Below are 22645 nucleotides of genomic sequence, written 5' to 3'. Positions count from 1 at the left end.
GTTTGACCGAAAATACATATTACTCGTTTTGTTAGCCCAGAAGGGAATTTGTCAAGCTTTTGTGCTGTTGCAGGCAGATATAGTCTTTTATGAGTATAATACATATATAGTGGAGTATACGCCAAAATTGACTTCACATGGGAGGGAGGAGAAGAATTGGTGTACAAAATTGACTTTAAGTTCTGGCTTCAGAGTCACTTTTCACATTTTCTGAAGCGAGTGTGCACGGTTACCTACTTGCCTATCGACTTGAGCTACCGGCGGCACGTAGGCAGGCAGTTCTGTTCATCACAACATATGTTACTAATCCTTGACAGATGATTGATTAGCATGCAGATTGTGGAGATCAATACTGGAAGATGTCTTCTTGGAAAGCCACTGTTTGAACTTGCCAATAGTGGCCTTGTTTAGATTCCAATTTTTTTCTTCAAACTTTCAACTTTTCCGTTACATCGAACTTTTCTAAATACACAAACTTCTAACTTTTCCGTCACATCATTTCAATTTCTTTAAACTTTTAATTTTGGCGTGGAACTAAACACAGCCAATACCAAGAAAAAAATGTGTTGTCAGATACAGGAAAGTATGGACTGAAATATTACAAGGTTGGACTAGAAAATGTCCCACTCTTGTTCAAGTACACTGATGATCAAATTCAAGGATGCTACGTTGAGCGACAACATCAAACTAACGAGCCTAATTAATAGCTGAAAAATGTTGACTGTTACATGGTCGTAGTCTCATTTGTTTCCTGACCCCTAGGCTCATCATGCAGACACTAGCTCGTCTCTCAAGCAGGATTGTTGATTTGAAGCAGTAGCGCCCGTGTAGCAAAACAAATGATACAACGCATTGACTACTCCCTCCGGTTTCATTTTAATCGACGTTTTGGACAATAACATGGTCTACAAGATATATCTTTGACCTTATTTTTCTACTATAATATATATAATAAATAAATGCATGTTTACTTTTATTATAGTGCTTTAAAATATAAATATATATATGTTGTTCTAGTTCCTTTAAATTAAATATTTTTAAAGTTATTGATGATCAAATTATAAAAGTTTGACCTCAATCTTGTCCAAAACGTCAATTAATATGGAACCGGAGGGAGTAGTTGATTAGATTAAGTTATTTCGTGTTCAAATACGAGAACTATTTATTCCAGTGTTTGGTTGGTTCATGGATAATATATAATGTGGTACTCCATGCGACCAGTCCAAGACTTCTATCTATTGCAGTTGCAGGTAATCTTGAGTCCTGAAAAGGATTAATAACACAGTAATATATCACTCTTTTTCAGCTGAATGGATGATCTTGTTGAAGCACAATATTCATGGTGGCATTTGCATTTGTTGCATATGGAGAAGTTTGATGCAGCACCACATTAAAGTGTTCCCACTTCCAACTGCACTCAACAATGCAGGTGTATTTCCCCATTCGATTCAAAACTTTGTGCGTTTGCAACTGTTTGCCAGGTGTGGGCCTAGTTAGGGCCCAGGAGCAAAGGCCCACGAAGAATAATCGGTGTGGACCGCAAAAGGCCCGATCCAATGGCATACAAAACGCCATACGGGTACGAAACACATATTTTGACAATTTGAACCTTTGCAAAAATTAAGGGGCCCTTTGAATCGAAGGAATGAGAAAACATAGGAATAGGAAAAACATAAGATTTTGATAGGAATGTAAGTGTAAAACAGAGGATTGCAAAACACAGGAAAAACAAATGAATGAAATCCTCTAAAATTTCTATGAATTTCCTTTGAATCAAAGGGGGCCTAATTATACAACGAGCAAATGAACCGTGGCCAAAACATATTTCAAAAATAACCCTTTTCAGCGCTAAATCCCATGGCGCTAAACTTAAACACCTCGGCGCCACATCAACTGGCGCTGAATGTCGTGCCACTGTGGATAGAAGTCTGAGTTGGCGTGCCAACTCACATTCAGCGCCACGTTATTTGGCACTGAGGTATCTAACTTCAGTGTCATGGGATTTGACGCTGAACAAAAGGGTCATTTTTTAAATAAGTTTTAGCCACGATTTATTTGTATAATTAGTTTTACAAAGGGTCAAATTGTCTAAATTTGTGGATACGAAACATCCGCAGCCAAAGCCGAGCGAAACCCTCCAAAAAGCCCTAGCCCTAGCCCTCGCCGCCGGCGAGCATGGCGCCACCGCCGCTGCGCGTTCGCCGGGCGCTGATGGACGAGGCCATAGCCGGCGAGATCCTCGTCCGCCTCCCTCCCGACGAGCCGGAGCGCCTCGTCCGCGCGTCCCTCGTATGCAAGCCTTGGCGCCGCCTCGTCACCGACCGCTTCTTCCTCCTCCGCTACCGCCTCTTCCACCGCGCGGCGTTGTAACGGAGGGAGTAGCTTATATTCTTACCCAACAACCCAGAAGTCATATCCATCGAGATGCCAAGACTGCAGCTCGTTCTCCGTGTTCTGGAACACCACCTCGATGAACTCGTGCAGGCTGAGCCTCACCACCGGCGTCCCCGACCGCGGCGCCGCGCCGGGACGCTGTCCCAGCCGATGACATTGGCGATGTTGTAGTTGTCCACGAGCTTGAGCGGCGTGTCGGGGACGACGAACGACACGCCGCTGACGGCGTACCGGCGCGGAGCTGGCGAGCATCAGCGTCCTCGACGTCGCGATGGTGCCGTAGTGGAACGACCCCTGCGGGTTGGGCCTCGCCGCGCTCGCCGTCAGGTTCCACCGGAACGACATCGCCTGGTATTATGCTTTATTATAATATCATGTATTATGACGGTGCCTTTAGGTTAATACAAACCGCAACCGTTAATAAGGTGTCTGTTACTATGAGCTACTCCAGCAGAGTTGATTTTATTTTTCTTTCGGTAATAGTATATACTGCAGGAGTAGTTGAAAAGTCCGATTCTAATTTTGGCAATTGGCATGGATTAGAGTTTCAAATACGGAAGGCCGCGTGGTTAGACTTACCGAGTCGGAGAGGGAACGGCAACCCTATCTAGTCGTAAGTAAGATCGAGAGAGAAGAAAAAAAAAGGAAAAGAAAAAGAAGGAAGAGGGTTGAGGAGGAGGAGGAGGGAGGTGATGGCGATGATGCGATCGGCTTTGGCGAGGGTATTCCGCCGCTCCGCCTCCGGATCCTGTTCTGCTCCAGCGGGGGTGTGCCGCCGCCGGCCGGAGATCATCGACCAGGCGCCGCCACTGCCCTCCCTCCGCCCCGCCGCGATGCCGCACATGTCTGTAGCCGCCGCCGCTGCAGCTGCGCCCACTCGCCGCCTCCTCCAGGTCTTCTTCGATTCGCTTGCTCCCCTCGCACCTTTTCTTTTTTTAAAAAAAATTATTATATATATCTATCTATCTATCTATCTAAAACGTAGGATAAATTTCTGATGCTTGGTTCGCTTGCTAGGTTAGTTTCTTGTACGGCCGCCCGGTCGAAAAATGTTACTAATTTCGTGTAGGTGTTTCTTTTGATTCCAGAGTAGGGTTTTATGATCAATATGAGGTTAATTTCGTGTAGGTGTTTCGTTTGAGCTTTTGATTTCAGAAGAATAGGGTTTATGATCAATCCGACTACAAATTGATTGCGAGCTTTGTCTACAGTGGAACTTTGCTAGTCTATGGCAGATCTCCTGCTGCTTTAACAAGATCTCTAGAAACAATGAAATGATGTTCTATTATTCACTCCATTCCAAGTGCTTCTGCGTATACACAACTAGATTGGAGGAACCTGGCAACGCAGCACATGTTTTCTAGGGGCTGTAGTGGTATTCTGTGGAGCTCTAGCTTCCATTGCGTGCCACCTAATAATTTAGGCAGGTGGCGTAACACCCTTCAACCCATTTTCCCCTTGATTTCCAAATGGATGTTACCTGGAAGCACTATATTTTGGGCTGCTAATGTAACTTCTATCGGTACATACTTAAAAATTTTCATCAGTCTAATTATGAAAGCTTTTGGATCATTGCTAGAGACCACAGTCCACAAATCGGTTCAATTCATTTTTCTCTTCCCTTGCTGTTTTTCTCAGTTTCTCTATTAGTGTATTGGGAATCGGGACTAAACTAGTGTTTTTTTCAATATTTTCTATAACATAGGTTGAGGTAGGAAAGATAGATAGAAGCAACACTTTTGTTGTGGCATCATGATATATTTAAGAGTAAATTGCAACTTGGGCTCGGTATTATTACCAAAGTTTCACTTTAGACTAGGGTACAACCAATATTTTCACTTTGGGCTAAGGGACATGGCTTTTGTTTCAGTTTAGACCTCCTCAATCTTTCTTGTCCGCTCCTAGCTCCTCACCACCGCAGCTATATCCAGGCCATGTGTTCTCATCCTCTAGTCTAGAGTCTAGACGCAATGACAACTCAATGAGGAATGTGCCCATGGTGAGCAGGTGAGGTCCATCTGTGCACAACCGATCAAACTCCATCTGCTTCCTCCTAGAACTTTGCTCCTTGCTTCCTCTTCCTTCACCTGTGCTGTTGCTCTTCACACCTTGCGGCAGCAGCAACAGCTTCATGGTGTCGGCGATGGTAGGATGTGCAGGCAGTGCCCAGCCGGGTGGTGGGAAAGGTGGCACAATGTGCAACAGAAGGAAAGAAACTCTAGCCCAAAGTGAAAAAATTGGTTATGCCCTTGAACAAAGTGAAAATTTGGTAACTAAATCTGTCCCGGTATACAATTTACTCTATATTTAATTCAGTAAGGCTGGCTGCTAAGATAGTCCTGTGATGCGTATGCTGGCTCCGCAATTTTTATTTCTTCTGATGATTGGGTTTAAGTAAATAATTTTGTGTAACAATCAAGCTCTGTTTGCTATGATTACGTGTTACCCTTAGCAGTATTGACCAGAGTGCACTTGCTGGCAGGGACCGCGACAATTCCTCGTCATCTCTGAAGCAACCGAGGGTGTGAAGTGGGCAGGGCAGAAGAGGTTCTTCTCCATGGAAAGGAATGCTAATGGTTTTAAGCTTATGGAATCAGCAAGGTGAGTTAAGGATATATATAGGATGTAATTAACAACACACTTCCTTGTAACCTATGCAATATTTATGCACATTGTGCTTCATATTGCTCAACGAACCGTGCTTCTGCTTTATGCACTTAGGTTGTTGCTAGCTAGTCTTAAAACCGATCTGATCTTCGTGCTTGCCCCGCTATGCTAATTACTACTACTAGTATTTTCTTTTTACAAGAACGGATATGAGGTCTCAATGTCTTCGATTTAGAATGCTTAGCTCTTTTATTCTACCATTGATACAATTAGCGTGATACTAATTAGGGTCCCTACTACTTAACATGCATGGTAATAAAGCTAACCATGCGATGCAATTGCTTTTTTCTTTTTCTAATCTTGTGTAGGCTGGCAGTCAAGAAGATCAAGGCATTGGGTAATGCAAGGATCGAGATTGATCCACGGAATGAGTTCTATGTTGTAGCAGTAGCAACTGCGATATCTCTTTGGCTGATGTCAAGACAATATCGAAGCCTTGGCGACCCCACATTTCCTGGTGGCAGCATGAAAAAGCTTCAGGCTTGGAAGCGTGTTTCTAAACTTAACTCTGGGAAATCTAATAATGCTGATGAGTGATGTCGATGGCACTCTTGATGGAGGGTAATCTTTGCTGCAATATGCGTGGTAGAGTTGGTCGTATTTATTAGTTAAGTCAGTAAAGAACATGTAGTAGAGTGACTGGTATTGTAATTTTATTTATATGAATATTTACTGTGCCTTCTTCTCGTACTAGTTGACTAGCTAAACTGAATGAAGAACTTATCCAGTTGGCCCCTTGTCCATGTGAAAAATTCCATACAATGGCCTGTTAATGGTTGTTTTGCCGGATCAGCCAAAGAAATATAGGCTGACCAAATTTTATTAGGATTGAGAAATTTTACAGATTACAAGTTGAGAAAAACATGGACAAGAAGTTGTTCGTGCTATGCAGCAATATGTATTATCTTCGAGAAGTGAGAATTAATGCCAACCTGATCTGTAATTTCCGGCCGCCTCCTCATGGGATCCTCGGCAGCCGCATCATCGGAGTTAAAATTTAACTCGCAGATTTACTCAGAAGTTAAAATTTTAATGGAGTTAAATTTTAACTCGTGATGACATGGACGAATCTTAGCCGTTGGATTTGTTTTGCAGGATCAAGATCTACCTTATATCACATTATGACATGTCTACCCTGTATCACCCAGTCTGAATCTTATGGGTTGTTCCTCGGCAGTGAGGGAAACGGCCGGAGCAGATGGATGGAGGCTTGTACGATGAGACCGAGGGCCGACGAGCACTCGGGCAAGCGGCGGGTATGTTCGTGCCTGTGCCAGCTGCGGCACAATAAATCAAAAAAAATTACAGATTAGTGATTACACAACAGGAAAGAGAGAGAGAATGCAAGATAAATCAAAAAAAATTACAGATTAGTGATTATGTATCAGCAATCAAACTGACAAGCCTTATCGATCCAGAAAGGACGAGTTACATCTAAAAACAAAACCAATTTTTGACAACTGCTCCGTTTGAACCCTCTTGCAGAACCTACTAGTCTATCAAACAAAATATCATTACAAGTCCTGGCTTAAATCAATGGATCGAGTTCTTGAAAATGAGATCAAACATGTAAAATAGATCAAATAGGATAAGAGCAGTTGCAGAAAACTCAAATGCACAAGAGAAGACCATGCCCAACCATGATCTACCTCCTTAATTACCTCACGGGCACAAACCACCAATCTGATAAGCATAAAAAAATATTATTTTTAGATAAGCATCAAGTAGTAAACATGATGAACAAAAAAAATTATATTATATGGGTAACGATAGATGGATACATGATCCGCTAATGAATTGAAATCAAATCCCCCATAAAGAAGACACTTCCGGAACTAGTACAGGTTTCTTATCTTATCTCAAAGGTGCTTATCACCATTTTCTCTCCTCAATCAGGAAGAGAGAAGAAGCTAGAGAACCAAACAAAGGGTCATCGGCCTGAAGAAGCTCTTCCCCGCACTCCGCCATGGCCGCGCCGATGTAGACCTGATTGGCTTCCTCGCCGACGGAGCACATGCCGCCATTTTCGTTGAGATTTTCATCGAAGAAACTGAAGAATGTCCTGATGAGAAATTCAAGAAATCGAAATCGGAGATGGCAGCGTTGAACAGAGCAAATCTTGGCGTGTTCATGATCGAGCTCAAATCGGAGCAGGTGAAGAAGGTAGCGGAGGGTGGTAGATTCTACACCATCTTCCCATACATGAGCTTCTGTACACCAGGTATCTCATCTTGTTCTATATAATCGCATAAGATACTACCCGTATTTAAATATGGCGCTGTTAGCTTTTGAACATATGCTTTGCCTATTTATTCTATTCAAAAATTTTATGCAAATACGTAAGAATATAGGCTATGTTTAAAATACCTTTGATGATAACACAACCAAATAAACGATATTTAGAATTTTTTTTAATAAGACGAAGCTGTGGTGGAGCCACCGCCCGGCTAGCCCAGGCAGCCACCCAGGCTCGCCTGTGAAAACTCCACAAAATTTTAATATTGATGAGTAAATTGACGATGAAATTTGTACAGTAAATACTGTTATATTGAAGTTTGCTCAGACTAAAAAAATCTTTCTGGCTCTGCCAACTGAGACGAAGAATATGTCATAACAAAATAAATGATATTTAGATATTTTTAATAAGACGAATGACCAAACACATGTTTAAAAGTCAATAATGTTATATATTTAGAAATGAATCCTATAAGGCTACAAGTACACCAATTTTCAGTTTGCTCGAGAAAAATGTGCATTGGGTATATATGTATTTGGATCATGGGATCGGATGGAATTAATGGTGTCATCGAAGCACCTGCTGTTTAATTTGTTAAGACAACATTCTATGGTCTTCTTTATTGCCCATTGTGAGCGCACACCGAAGTAGCTCTAGTTAACCTAGGTACTTATTGATCTGTCTGTACATTTATCTTGAGCTATATCATCGTTGTCCTCCTAAGTTTTTACTCGTTGTGTGTATTTGTAGATCTTGCAGGAGGTAGCAGACAACCATAGCCAGCTCTTCTCAGTATCTTCTAACGAGCCACTTAATGAGAGTGGCTTCACCTGGATAATTCATGATTAGTCTGCAGGAGTTTCTTCTTGCCTAGTTGATGCCATTAAGGTGTTCAGTCATCGTGTTGAATTGTGTTTATTTTTAATTCGTTGTGATCTTGGCTTCATATTCAGGTCATGCTTAACGCAACATGCATGGAACTTAAATTATTCTGAACTTTGGTCCATTGTTTTATCCTGAATTGTGAATCCATGGGTGTTCAATTTTTCCCTATTGTCTGTTTTATTCCTTTTATGACTTACATGGTCCAGTTTCAGTGAGAAGCTTGCAACTTCTCATTATATGAAGCTCTTGTTGCTGCAGATAGTTCTATAGATCGTTAGTGATTGCTCCTACTATGTAATTTAGTTGTAAAGAATCTTTTATTTCTGAACTGAACATTTGAATATGGCTCTTCTCTACACTGGCAATATGGTATGGGAGAAGGGATTCACAGAACAAAGTCAAGGAGAAGGAGCCATCAGCGTCAGTTCAGAAATCAGAAGCTAGCAGAAACTATTCCCCTCTTCAGTGTAGCTAGCAGAAACTATTCCCCTCTCCAGTGTCCTTTCTACCAAAATTTGCATCAGTTTTGCCCAAGCGCTCGCTCGATTCATGTGATTGAGTTTGAAATAGTATACTGAATCTATAATGGTTTTTTTTACCCATGTAGTAAGGCACAATAGTTGCTGCTGATACTGTCGTAAAAACATCACTGAATAGCATAATAATAGATTGATGCGGCATCAGAAACAGAGCACTCTGCACCATTAAGCCTGAGGCCTTGTCCACAGGCTACAAACTCAAGAGAAAAACACTGACATATGATCAAAGAATAGCACATCAGTTTTAGCTACAACAAACATATATCCGAAATCGTAATTCTGAATTCTCATCTTCACTTTCACCTATAGTAGTAGTAGTATGACTTATTCTACTAGACATATACCAAACGACGAAGGATGGATCGAACTATGCAACTCTGAATTTCTTCTTCATCATCTTCCTCAGTGTCCAAGGCCGGCAGCTCTACCGCAGAGTATGGCGTTGGTCGGGATACTGTACTCATTGGAGAAGCTCTGCTGCGGCGTCCACACTCTCATGTACAGCTGCTGGCCGAGGTATTGCCGGTCCCAGTTCGCCGACCTCAGGTTCCACATCCCCTGGTTGTCCAATGACACCAAGATTGCCGACCATCCATTCGGGTAAACCTGATGAAACGAACATCGTCAATGTTCAGAATTCAGACTTCAGAGTTAACTGTTCTTCAAATGCATTGGAATGTTCAGACTTCAGAATTAACTCTTCTTCAAATTGGTTAGGAATGTTCAGAATTCAGACTAAGGAGTTAATTGTTCTTCAAATTGGTTAGGAATGTTCAGAATTCAGACTTCAGAGCTAAGTGTTCTTCAAATTGATTAGGAATGTTCAGATTCAGAATTAATTGTTCTTCAAATTGATTAGGAATGTTCAGACTTCAGAGTTAATTGTTATTCAAATCCATTAGGAATTTTCAGATTTCAGAATTTCTTTTTTTTTAGATAACAGACCACCCATGTGGCCCAGCTTTTATAACAAAGCCAAAGCATGCTTTCTGAATTAACTGTTCTTCAGAAGTTCAGATTCATTACGAGTATGTCAACACATACCTGAACTGTATGCCTCGCTTGCGCATCAACCAAGTTGTAGGTTGTCCGCTGATTCTCAGTCCACTGACCATTGCCATACCTGAATCCATTTATCAGAGAAAGAAATCATCAAAGGTGAATGAACAGATCTTTCTCATGTTGATGTTCATCTGAGAATTGATGCAACTGAAAATCTGAAAGTTTCAGTGGTTGATGGGAATGTAGCTTACCCAACAACCCAGAAGTCATATCCATCGAGATGCCAAGACTGCAGCTCGTTCTCCGTGTTCTGGAACACCACCTCGATGAACTCGTGCAGGTTGAGCCTCACCACCGGCGTCCCCGACCGCGGCGCCGCGCCGTCGGGCCTCGCCGGGACGCTGTCCCAGCCGATGACATTGGCGATGTTGTAGTTGTCCACGAGCTTGAGCGGCGTGTCGGGGACGACGAACGACACGCCGTTGACGGCGTACCGGCGCTGCCCGGCGAGCACCGGCGCGGAGTTGGCGAGCACCAGCGTCCTCGACGTCGCGATGGTGCCGTAGTGGAACGACCCCTGCGGGTTGGGCCTCGCCGCGCTCGCCGTCAGGTTCCACCGGAACGACCTCGCCTGGTTCATCGACCACTCCGCCTGCTCCGGCGGCGGCGCCGGGAGCGGGCCGGGCGCCCTGGACACGGCGCTGCTGTAGTGCAGCGTCCCCGTCGCCATCAGCGGCGACGCGCCCGGGCTGAACCGCGCGGACGCCACGACGGCGTAGTCCTGCGCCGCCTTGTCGAGCGTGACGAGGAACGCCACCGACTGGCCGACATGGACGTCGAGCGAGTCGTACACGTTCTGCACCGGGTGCGTCCCCTCCACCTCCACCAACCTCAGCGAGTGCCCCTGGATCCTGACATTGACGGACGTCTTCACCCCGACATTGGACACCCTGAACAGGTACGTCCTCCCCTGGTCGCCGACGAACGCCGCCGCCGACGGCATGCCATTGATGAGCAGCGCGTCGGGCGGCGGGAGCGCGCCACCGCCGCCGGCGTCGAGCGCCTGCCTCAGCTGCTTATGCCCGGCCTTGTACCAGTCGCCGACGAGGAGCGTGAAGTCGCCGGCGGGCGGCGGGTACGGGACGGGGATGGCCGGGCGCTGGTAGACGTTGAGCGCGCCGAAGCCGCCGGCGGCGCGGTGCATGGCGACGGAGGGGAAGTAGACGAAGGTGCCGATCTGGTCCTTGGCCTGGAACTTGTAGGTGTAGTTGGCGCCAGGGGGGATTGGGCAGTTGGTGCCCAGCACGCCGTCCTGCCACGAGTTCTTGCGCTGCTTGATGCCATTCCATGTCAGGAGGAACGGCTCGTCCAGGTTGTTGAACACGTTCACGATGATGTTGTCGTTCGTCACGCAGTCGATTCGCGGCCCAGGAAACTGGCCATTGATCAAGATGCCCTTCGATTCGATTCAACCAAGCAACCAAATCAATTATCAGAGAGAGAGAATGACAGAATTCAAGAACTGCATCTGCATTTGCAAGAAGAAGAAGAAGAACATCTAGTGGCGTTGTCAGTCACCTGCTGCGGGGTGGAGCCGAGAGGGTTGATGCTGCCGTAGGTGACGTTCCAGGTGAAGAAGCGGTAGGGGTCGTCGGCGCCGGCGAGGGTGGCGGCGACGGCGAGAATGCACGCCGCCAACGCCGCAGCTGCAGCCGGAGGAGGCGCCATTGCTGGATCTAGAGCTGAGCTAGCAGAGAGAGAGAGTGTGTGTGTGAGAGAGTGAGAAGCTTTTATAGCTGAAGCAGCTGAGCTGAGCTTGTGCTGTACTCGTACACAAAATTACAACTGGAAAGCAAAGCAAAGAAAAGCAAAATCTACGCGTAGATGGATGGATGGATGGATGGAGAAGAAGAATGCTAGTGGTGGTGGAGAAGATGGACAGATGGGGCGCTTTAAATTGGAAGAGAATTCTCCGCGTTTCGCAGCAGCGGCGGCCATTGGAGGAGTAAATTAAGGTCGCGAGGAACATGGCGGCCCAGCCTGTCTCCTCCTCTCCTCCATGGCTACCATCTTTCTCTCTGGCCATCTCTCTCTCCAGTACAGTGATCAGTGACGCAGTGATGCTGCTGCTGACTTGCTTGTTGAATCCGGCATTACGCTGTCGTACATCTCAATGTGCTAGATACTGTACAGCTATTGAAGAATTTAAAGGAGGAGGATTTGTTTTCTGCCAAGAATTTTCATGAACATGGTAACAACAATTCCTACGGTTGAGGAATTAACAAAAAGGGGTTTCTTTTGTTTCTGCAAAAAAAGTTCATGAACATGAAAATTGTAACAATTCCTACGGTTCAAGAATGAACAAAAGACGGCTTTTTTTTTTGGTTGTGCCAAAATTATTCAAGAATATGTTACCCATTTTCTGTACTGCAATTACAGTTTCAGGGCGCATTATGTGCTCGACCGTATCATCATTTCATCACGGACCATGAACATTTCGTATTTACCAGGGAAATTAATCGACGAGAACAAAATCTGAAGGTGAATCGGGAGGAAATGCACTTGCCACGTGTGTACGTCGCAGTACAGAGCTGAATTTTTTTGTCCAAAAGAACCTCCATTCTTGGCCTCGTATCAATCAACTCCTCCATCCGTATTCCGTAGTAATTGTACCAAGTAATCTTAACTAAGGGTGTGTTTAGTTCATGCTAAAATTGAAAATTTGATTGAAATTAGAATAATGTAATGAAAAAGTTGAAAGTTTACATATGTAGGAAAGTTTTGATGTGATGAAAAAATTGAAAGTTTGAAGAAAAAGTTTGAAACTAAACAAGGCCTAAGCAAATGGCATGAACAATGCATGGATGAATGGTACGGTTTGGAAAAAGTTTTTTTTAAAAAAAAGGGAGGGCAAAAGTTTTGCCTCATATATATTGATAGAGCAGGTTTTTCAAAAACGTTTTAACTTGGAGTAAAGAAAGGTGCATTCGGCAGCGCAAATTTTCAATTTCTACCTCCTCATTTTTCACACATACATTTTCTGAACCCGCTAAACAATGTATTTTTTTATAAAAAATATAAGAGGTTGTTTTTAAAAATTATATTAATCTTTTTTAAAAAAACTAGCTAATACTTAATTAATCATATACTAATGAATCACTTCATTTTACGTGTGCGGGAGGAGAAGTTTTCAACCATGTTCGAACACGAGACCTAGTGTAATTAACTGCCTGCAATTTCATCGACCCTCTTTCTTTCTTTATTTCTTTTGTTTATTTCTTTATTTCTTCTTCTTTCTTTTCTTTTCATTTTGTTCGGCTTTTGCTTCTACGAGTGGGCGATAGTTCTAGATGATCCTATGTAGGAGTGGCTCTTGTGTACTCTACAATAATTAAATTCTTTCACAGGACCCTTAGCTTGGAAGACAACCAAAATGAAAAGGTGCTTACAAGTATGCACAACAGTCAAAAGAGGGAAAATTTAAAGGCAAGAAGATAAAGAAAAGAAGGGAACAAGTTAACATGCATATGTGTAACTCTTTTGATGGGCACATGTATAATGATCCACCACTACCTTGCCTTGAGGCCCTGTTCTTTTTTTTTAATTCTGGTATTTTAAAACAATTCTTAACTTACTACACGGTGTGTTTCGTAAAAATTAAAAGTATATAAAATTTCCTTGAAACACTTTTCTAAAGCAACATTTTAATTTTTCTAATAATTAATTGATTTGTTTGTACCCTCCAATAACTATAAAAGAATTAGATTGTGCATAAATTTTAGCTATCTCAAACAGGTTCTAATAGAAAATGGTGTGTCACGCTAACTGCATTTGCATCGAAGTTTCTCATTGGTGTTGGCACTAGTTTTGCATTTGGCTCGCTTAAAACACATGAATCTTTCTTCTTTTTTGTACACAAAATAAATCATTTTAATTTATGTGAAATTCATGTAAAGCTAATGTAGAATTCGTGGCTTTACAAAGGAGTGTGTGGTCCCTCCCTCACGGAGGTATAGACGGCCGTGAAAACCCACTTGTTTAAAAGAAAAATGACAAGAATATTCTGGTTTTAAAGATCTGAACTTTGGTCATCCAACAACCAGCCCCTGATACACATGCTTTTTTTTCTTTTCTAAAAGGAATGTGTGTCTCTTATATAATGATAGTATATTTTACACTTTACAGATATGAACTAATTGCCCAATTAGTTATCCACAAAGACATACCCTGATACTCCTTTCTTTTTTCTAAGAAGGAATGTGCCATGTGTGGTGCTTATTAATACTAGGAGTATGTTACATTTATTTGCAGGTATCCTATGAAAGCATCCATGTAATTAATATTGCAGTAACTAATTAATTGTCTAGTTGACAAGAGAATGTAATACAGAAAAATAGCCAACCAATTGGTCACCTTGCATGGGAGAAGAGCAGAAAATAAGAAAATAAGCTTGCACATGGTCGCCAGTTTGTTAATTTGTCACAGGCATGCATGACTACAACTAGTACGTACTACACTTTTGCAGACAAAGGCTAGAATGGAGGACAATTAGTATTGTCTTATGGCTTTAATTAATATACGCGTGGTGATTAGTGGAGCAGGATTAGTTATAAGTGGAAATCCTAATCCTTTGACCATGCTGTCATGCAGGCATGTGGCCGTTGAACCGTGTCGAAGTAGTACAGGAGTAGCAGGCAGGCAGCTTGCTTTTTTTTGCTTAATTACCCTAGAATAATTAATGGATAACCCTACCATGGCATTATCTGGCCTGCCCTGGCCTGATGATGATGCTTAAATTACTTTTTACAAATGTTTTGCTGGGTGAGTTCAAAAGAAGCCGTAATTTGTGCCGCTTAATTAGATGGAGGAGGACAATAGAGTTAATGAATGCTACAGAGACTTGCGTTTTTTTGGGTGAAGGTACCGACATTTTTTTGCGAGAGGACGCAAGTGGGGAGCTGCTTGTTGCCAGCTTTCTTGGTTTCAAACGATGTACGGTTTTACTACAAAATCTTGATCAACTGATGAGTTACAAAAGAAGTTGGTGAAAATTTTGACGTTCCCGAGCTTGGTAATGCAAGACCGTATTAATTTAAGCATATGCAAGCCTATCCAAACGATGGTTCTGTACTGAGTAAACTTTGGCTCTGTTTGGGAGATTCTAGGAGCTGTAATTTTTTCAAGAATTTCCAGCTCTTAAAATAGTCTATATTCTCACTTAGACTCTGAGAATATATAGCTATAGGATCCAGAAAAAGAACTTGATTTTTTCAGATTGTCAGAAACTACCTACCAGTCGACTGCTAATATTAAACTCTCCCAAATAGAACTTTAAATGCGTTTGTAAGGATTAATCATATTATTAAAACAAATCATTTGTTTCATGCTTCAAAAAACATGTTTTCTTAAAAAAAATCTTCAACTGTTGTGTTGCTTTTATTTCTTAAAATATTTAATTTATACTTATAATAAAATCAATAATATGTGATAATAATATGCTTACCCTAAGACTATGTGCTTATAGATTTTCTTTAAATACTCCCAAACATTTGAAATTCTCATCCAGAGAATATATAACGATATACTAATTCAGAAAACAAAGTAAAAGTTGATAAACCTAACCCTTTTTTTTCATACTCTTACTAGCTCTTTCTAATCTTAATATCCTCAAACAGTGTGACTAAACCACGTACTCCCGGTGGTACTAGCAGTATAGTAATTTAATGGAGAAAAGTTCCATTTCTATAATTTATATATTATTATGCGCAAATTAAGGAGCCCTGAAAGTTGAGACAGCGGCATTGCGTATTTGCGTGCTTGCTCATCAGAAACCGCGGGAGAAATCAGGGGCACGAATTGCGTTTCCGCGTGGACGGCAGCACAAACAGCTGGAGTTTGCTTGTTCTGCGTGCACGAATCACGAGGCAGGCAGCACCTCTCTTCCTTTCTTTTTGAGTAAACCCTCACATGCAGCCATTTTGCCTCGTGATCCATACCAATATACTCCATCCGTGATCCATCCTGCCCTCGTAAACCCAAGTTACCAACCTCAAATCCACAAAAGAAATGTGTCTAGTTTACTGCAACTTACTCATAGATTATAATACTTCAACTTAGTTTGATGATGATTAGTGTTGGAGCAAGCAAAGCATGCCTCTGCATCATTTTGCCTTGTAGAGACCGTTGGTGAGGACTGCATCTGACGGCACTCTGCATGCTTACTTTTCCATCATTTCTAGGAACTCATCGCTGCCTGCCCAAACTCATACTGGCAAGTTCAGTACAACGGCAGAAACTCATACCAGAAGAAACTAGTGGCAACCTAGCCAGCATTTGAAACTCCTTCAAGATTCAGATTTCAATCACCTGGTAAGGAATTCAAGTTTTCAGTCTGAACTTGCTGAGATATCAAGATTTTATAAGCCTGAAACTTCCTGGGAGTTTCCTTCAGTTTTCCGAATTTCTAGCAGTCAAGCCCAATATCCAATAATAGGCTTTAGAGTTGGAATAAGTTCACCTGCCGTCCCTCAACTTTACACCGAGTTTGTTTGACATACCTTATCCTAAATACTAGAAATCTTTGCCTCTTAAATGTTCAGAACCGTGCAAATTAGGTCCTATAAAATCGGTGGAGTTTCATGATTTGGGCATAATAGCTTACCTGGTCGTGCAGGTTTGGGTTTTCTTTTCGGCCCAATGCTGGCCTGGGCGCCTGGCCCAACAACTCAAGCGTTCATGTGAAAAGCTTGCTTGCAGCTTGTATCAGTTGGTTGCAAGGACAAGATAAGGAAGGCCTCCTTTGAAACTAAGGAAAAGCAATAGGAATTCTTGAGGATTTTATCCTACAAAAAAATAATCCAATGAAGCCATTTGAAACAAAGGATTGTTTTTCTTTGAAATTCCTATGAAATGAATCATTCTAGAGCAAGTTTTTCTCTTCAAGTGTATAGAATTCCTGTATTTTCTCTGTATGCTAATCAAACAATGTTTCGAAACATTCTTGTGTTTTAAAATCCCTAGGAATCCAATGAGTATGAACATTATTATATTCATAAGTTTTCCCTATTCCCGTGTTTTCTCAATCCCACATTTCAAAGTGGCCCAAGGCCCATCTCACATATTTGTGTATTTGGCCTTCACGCAAAAGCCGGGCCTCTGGCCTTCTCTCTAAAAATCTCACATATTTGTGTCACATTTTTTTCCCTTTTTATAAATTCTGTACTTTGATCTACTACTGTGAACTCAGTTTGTTTCATGTTTCCAGTTTTCAAAATGAACGCAAACAAGTGTACGAGATACTCTGCAACTCTGCTGATTGACATTGACTAATTCTACTCCCAGCAATGACTAAACTTTTAAAATTTATTTGAAAAGTACATGTAAAGTCAGCCTGAAGATTTGAACGCGAGAGACAAATTGAACCAGAATTATATTCATGTGGCACAACTGCAGCATCATCATCAAGATAAGGAATAAAATGGTAGAGGGTGTTGAAAAGTTCAGCTAATGCAGTGCAGGTGGTCTACATCAAACCAAAAAAAAAACAAAATTTAATTTCTGCAGAAGAAGAACATCCCCATTAGTGAGTCAGCACCAACAAGAATATACCGATTGATTGATGAAACTAGCTTCTGGTTGTTGAACATTGGGCTGTCTCCACTCTGCAGAGAGTGACAGACAGAAAGATCCACGAATATTCACCAGCACATCCAAGAACAATCCCATTTTCAACATTGGATACACCAGCAACCAACTGATTTATATGCTCCAGTTAATTCATATCTGTACATTTGCATGAATTTTCTCCTTTTCAACACACAAGATGAAACCCCAAAGTAGCACACACTTTACAGCATTCATCTGCAGGAAGATGATGGAACTGTTAACTGAACATTACCTGAAACACACTAATTTCATTTCAGCTCCTCTGAAGAAGTCACAAAACTGATGAAAACTGTCACTGTCAGTAAAATATCGATCTTGATACACTTGTATGTTACACACAAGACACGACCAGAGACCAACATAAGGATGAAGATCATAAATAAAAATGCAAGTGAAGCCATGCTTGCACAGGTCAAGGCTGGGGACAAGTTCAAAGCAAGCATCAGGAATGCTAATAATGCCTCAGAATACAATAGATTCCGGATAAGAATGGGTGATCATCCTGCCCTTCGTTTGACTCAACCGATAAGGACGAACAAATTTATAGTAATATTTAGCAGCTGCAAACTTTGGCTTGATTGCATGCAGAGGCATGCATAAACGAGAGGTGAAGATGAGTTCAGATGTGTCATGTGTGACGCGACTTCTCGGAACTGAAAAACCTCACGGCAATAACTAAAATCACAAGAATGTTACTACTAGCGAAGAAACCTGCAGACTTGCATGCCAAGAATGCTCACAGTTTCGTCGAGAAATAATCGGAGTCAGAAAGATGCAGTCTCGCGGTTTTACAGCTCATGAGAGATTCTTGGTGTGTGATCCTCTCCGTCGCCTCCTCTTCCGGCGCCGCATCAGATTCTTGGTGTCTGCTAATCTTTTTCTCTCTCTCTTTCCTTTTCCCTTTTGTTTACTCTGATCGCATACTTTTTTTTTGCAGCAGGTATATTTATACTATCTTGATGTAATTGTCTAAATTCAATAAAAACTTCAATTATCTTAAAAGAATGTACGTGTGTAATTGTTTAAATTCAATGAAAACTTAAATTATCTTAAAAAAAATGTACGTGTGTAATTGTTTAGATTCAATGAAAACTTCAGTTATCTTTAAAAAATGTACATTTTCAGATATATGTGGTGAAAAGAAAAGGATTGGGATATATGTGGAAGACAGAGGTGTTGTTGGTGTCATGGCTTGGCTGGTCAGTTGGATGAAACGACTCTGCTGCGGTTCTGGACAAGAAACTTATTATGATCAGGATTCATTCAGGGGTAAGGACCACCTCAAGTCCCAAGAAAAAGGATGAGGATCCAAAGTTTTTTTTTTCCCCTTTTCAATTCAAGAATCCAAAGATTTTTATTATTCTTCCTTGTTCTGGCTCTTGATGCCGCTGGAATGTTGATGGCCATCAGAAGCCAGAAACATGCCCTCTTGGCTCTTGCTAAAATAGGCCTAAAACCACTGTCCATTTCATATACTTCAATCAGCAAGAACAGCAATGTCAAGCTTATCAGAACTATAGTAATATGCTTGATTGAAATGGAAGATATCAAGAAAATCACTCAAGAGAGGTTGGAAACACGATATGGGTAAAATTCTCAGGGCGAAAACTGTAGCTCTGCCCGAATCCTTTAACCGGCAAAACTCGCCGCAAAACTGTAGCTAGTATCATCTCTTTCGATATACATGACAACAACCAACTCACCATCAGTTTCATCTCAAGCACTCAAGGCTCGATCTCACTGTATACAAACACCTACACTAGTCTCTCCTCTCAAACTCCTCCCTGAAGATCTGGTATTATTTTTCATCGCCGCGCCGCAATTAACCTAACCCACCAAAGCTGTGATGAAAATTTCTGATGCAACATCATCTTGGATCATTTCCAGCCATAGCTCTCAGACCTGCCATCCTCCTCCTCGCAGCTGACCGTCGCCGCCGATGAGCCGCCACCGGCCATGCCTGAGCCTGAGAAATGGAGAGGACCCTCAGGGGATCCAGACTGGGAGCTGCTTTGCTCTTGAGGAATGTAACAGAGCCCTTGCATGAGCACAATCGGTTGGTTCACAATTGTTGAGCTTGGCACTCTCGGCCGGTTGTGCAGGCGGTACTTCTGCGCAATCAGAATCGCAAAAATCGACATCAGTATCATCGCAAATCCGTCGCGAGAAGTCATGATTGTTACTGAACATTGATGAAGAAAATCTTGTGGTAAACAAAAAAAACAGTGGTGAATTTTCCTCACCTGAAGATGGCTTTTGACCTCGTCATTTGTCAGTCCATCCACCTTCATCAGCTCCCTGATTTGCTTTGGAGTGGCAACTGCACAATCAATCAATCAATCAATTCAGGAATCAATCACCATGAGCAACTAATTACTAATTCCAAAGTAATTAATCACCACATGCAGATGCAGGTGCTCTTAGCTCTAGAAATGGCAATTAATTAATGAATTAATTAAGTGTACCTTGAGGGCCACCGAGTTGCTGCAAGGCGGCGACGAACTTGCGGTGGAGGTCCGGCGACCAGCACCGCCTCGTCTTCCTCGCCTGCTGCTGCTGCTGCGCCGCCGCCGGCTGAGGCTGGGGCTGGAGGCTGAGAGCGGGGCCAGACGCCGCCATGGCGGCAGCCCTCGCCGCGGCCTGGGAGAAGCCCACGACCTGACGGCGGCTTTCGTCGGCGGCGGCGGCGGAAGCAGGCGGCGAGAGCAGCGACAGATCCGGCATCCTGACGTCGTACGCCATGTCCTCCTTCCTCATCAAGCTCTGCTTCGGCCGCGCGAAAGCCGGCGCGCCAGAGCCCACAAACGCGCCGCCGTTGGACTTCGCCTCCGACGAGATCCTCACCTTGTCCTGCTTCTGCGACGATCGTCCAAATTTCAGCCACCGAAATCCACGCAACCAAACAAAAAAGCATCCATTGAAGAATCAAACGAAACGAAGTCTCACCTCTGGATCAGCGGCGGCGGCGTCTGGGCCGCCGGAATTCCCAGTCCAGAGCTGCGCGGTGCTCATCCAGTTGCTCTTGTCGCCGGCGGCGTCCTCCTCATCCTCCTTACGATCACCACCCTTCTTCTCCACCTCCTCCTTCATCACATCAATCACTGCACGCAAGCCATGCCCAAATCAACAACTCGCCACCACAAAACAAAACAAAAAAGAAAGAGGCTTTTTTTTTTGTTTAATAGTTATTACCGTCGGCGAGGAGGCGGACGCAGAGGGGGAGCTCGCGGCGGAAGACCTCGATCTTGCCCATCTCCTCCTCGAGCCTCCGGATGCAGTCACCCATGGCGGTGGTGGTGGTGTCCTTGCCCCTGACGCGGCCGAAGCTCTTGGCGGCGAACATCTTGAGATCCAGGCTCAGGTCCGCCGCGCCGACGCCGATTTCCCCCACATCCAGCCCCATCGCGCATACACCACCACTCCACCTCGATCGAGAATTCTTCGAGAAGCTTGTTGGATTGTGTGTGTGCTTGAGAATTGAGAGATGGAAGTGGTTTGATTGTGGACGGATTGATGGGAAGGGAAGGAAGGCGAGGGGAGGAGACTGGGTATATATAGAAGAAATGTGAAGGAGAAGAGATGAGGAGAGAATCTCGGGGGCTTAAAACCAAGGCGAGGACGAGTTTTCACGTCACCTCTTCATTGCAGACTTGCAGTGGAGGAGGGATACTTTTGTCAAAACACCCCTCATTTCTTCGTCTATTTCTCTTTAGCCCCATTCCATTTGTTTATGTGTCAATGAAGTTATTGTTATGTATTGTACATAAATAATGTATATGTCAAGAAAAATGATACTGATTTATAAAGTTAGTTTTTTTTATGTAGATGTTGTAATTCTGATGGTTTTATGGGGTTGTGACATGGAAACTGAAATATCTCCGTGGTGAGGGTCGGCTACTCGGCTGGTGTAATTAATCTGTGGGCGAGAAATTGATTGAAGATATTCAGATTTGGGACGGATTAATTGCTAGAGGTAAAGATATGCGTAGGATAGAACGGACGGATATGATGCTATTAAAAACCGATATCTAGAAGATATCGGTTTTTAATTCTTGCGCTTTTCGATTGCTTCTCTTTGAAGCGATGAGTTGTTCGTATATGCGTACAAAATAACATAATTATTATTTTTTTCTTTTTGGCTTGCTTCGAATGATTCGGTAACAGCACACGCCTTTAATTCGTCGAGCACCTGCAGTGACATTTGTGCACTTCTCCTTTGATTTGTCGCTTGTTTAACTTCTTGTCTATCTTTTTGTCGCATTTGCTATAGCATTTTGTGCTTTCTGGAATTCAAAATTGTGTGATGCGCACATTGGTTTAGTTGTGTGCATATATTGCTATGCTTGTTTACACCTTATAGCACCAAACATCCTAACAAACATCAGCTTCAACATACAAGTATGTGATAAAGGTCAGCTTTTGATGTTGTGTGATTTGCCCGGTGTGTGTGATTGCATAATTCACCACTAAACCCCATCACAAAGTACTTCTTGAAATTTTGATTACCGTAACATTTTTACCCCTTGCGATATACTACTGTGTAAAACTCCTTTGATTTGTCACTTGTTTTTTTTTCTTTTTGTCGCATTTGTCATCTTCATTGAAATTTGTATGCTTCTCCTATTTTTCTTTTTGTTGCACTTGCTAGATCATTTTTGTGCTTTCTAGAACTCATAAATGTGTGCCACACACATTGGTTTAGTCATGTACATTTGTTAGTATGCATGTTTACAACTTATAGCACCAAACATCCTAACAAACATCGGCTTCAACATACAACTAATGTGATACAAGAAGTACTTTCAAGAGGCTAGCCTTTTCATGTTGTGTGCTTCGCCTAGTGTGCATGATTGCATAATTAAACACTGAGCCCCATTGTACTTCTCGAAATTTCGATTAGTGTAACATTTTTACCCCTTGTGGTATACTACTGTGTAAAACTTCTTTGATTTGTCACTTGTTTGTCTTTTTGTCGCATTTTCCATATGTAGTAAAATTTGTATGCTTCTCCTTTGATTTGTTGCCTATTTTTCATTTTGTCACATTTGCTAGACTATTTTGTGCTTTTTGCAACTCACAAATGTGTGTCGCACACATTTGATTAGTTGTGTACATTAATTAGTATTCATGTCTAGAACTTAGAGAACGATACCAAGAGGTACTTTCCAGTAGAGGCTAGCCTTCAATGATGTGTGCCTTGTTTGGTATGTAATCACACAATTCACCACCGAGCGCCATCACGAAGCATGCCTTAAAA

The 22645-nt window shown here is 42.6% G+C and overlaps 3 protein-coding genes across 3 annotated transcripts; 1 reads left to right on the top strand and 2 right to left on the bottom strand.

The window, feature by feature from the left end:
* Positions 1–3035: 3035 nt before the first annotated feature.
* LOC9266681 (uncharacterized) lies at positions 3036–5804 on the top strand. Its single transcript, XM_015789326.3, has 3 exons — positions 3036–3287; positions 4877–4995; positions 5370–5804. Exons 1-3 carry the CDS (start codon positions 3087–3089, stop codon positions 5596–5598), a joined length of 549 nt encoding a protein of 182 aa, XP_015644812.1. The 5' UTR covers positions 3036–3086; the 3' UTR covers positions 5599–5804.
* A 3011-nt stretch (positions 5805–8815) lies between these two features.
* Positions 8816–11475, bottom strand: LOC4342270 (L-ascorbate oxidase homolog). Its single transcript, XM_015789325.3, has 4 exons — positions 11302–11475; positions 9975–11179; positions 9766–9844; positions 8816–9327 (listed from the first exon to the last, which is right to left on the bottom strand). Exons 1-4 carry the CDS (start codon positions 11449–11451, stop codon positions 9124–9126), a joined length of 1638 nt encoding a protein of 545 aa, XP_015644811.1. The 5' UTR covers positions 11452–11475; the 3' UTR covers positions 8816–9123.
* Positions 11476–18972: 7497 nt separating this feature from the next.
* On the bottom strand, positions 18973–20903 carry LOC4342269 (myb family transcription factor EFM). Its single transcript, XM_015789166.3, has 5 exons — positions 20581–20903; positions 20335–20489; positions 19854–20244; positions 19632–19708; positions 18973–19499 (listed from the first exon to the last, which is right to left on the bottom strand). The coding sequence occupies exons 1-5, from the start codon at positions 20789–20791 to the stop codon at positions 19266–19268; spliced, it is 1068 nt and encodes a 355-aa protein (XP_015644652.1). The 5' UTR covers positions 20792–20903; the 3' UTR covers positions 18973–19265.
* Between the last annotated feature and the right edge of the window lie 1742 nt (positions 20904–22645).

This window comes from Oryza sativa, chromosome 7 (genome assembly GCF_034140825.1).
Source record: "Oryza sativa Japonica Group chromosome 7, ASM3414082v1".
In the NCBI taxonomy this organism is placed as follows: Eukaryota; Viridiplantae; Streptophyta; class Magnoliopsida; order Poales; family Poaceae; genus Oryza; species Oryza sativa.
Note: the sequence above shows the minus strand (reverse complement) of the source record. Positions and strands in the feature narration are given on the sequence as shown.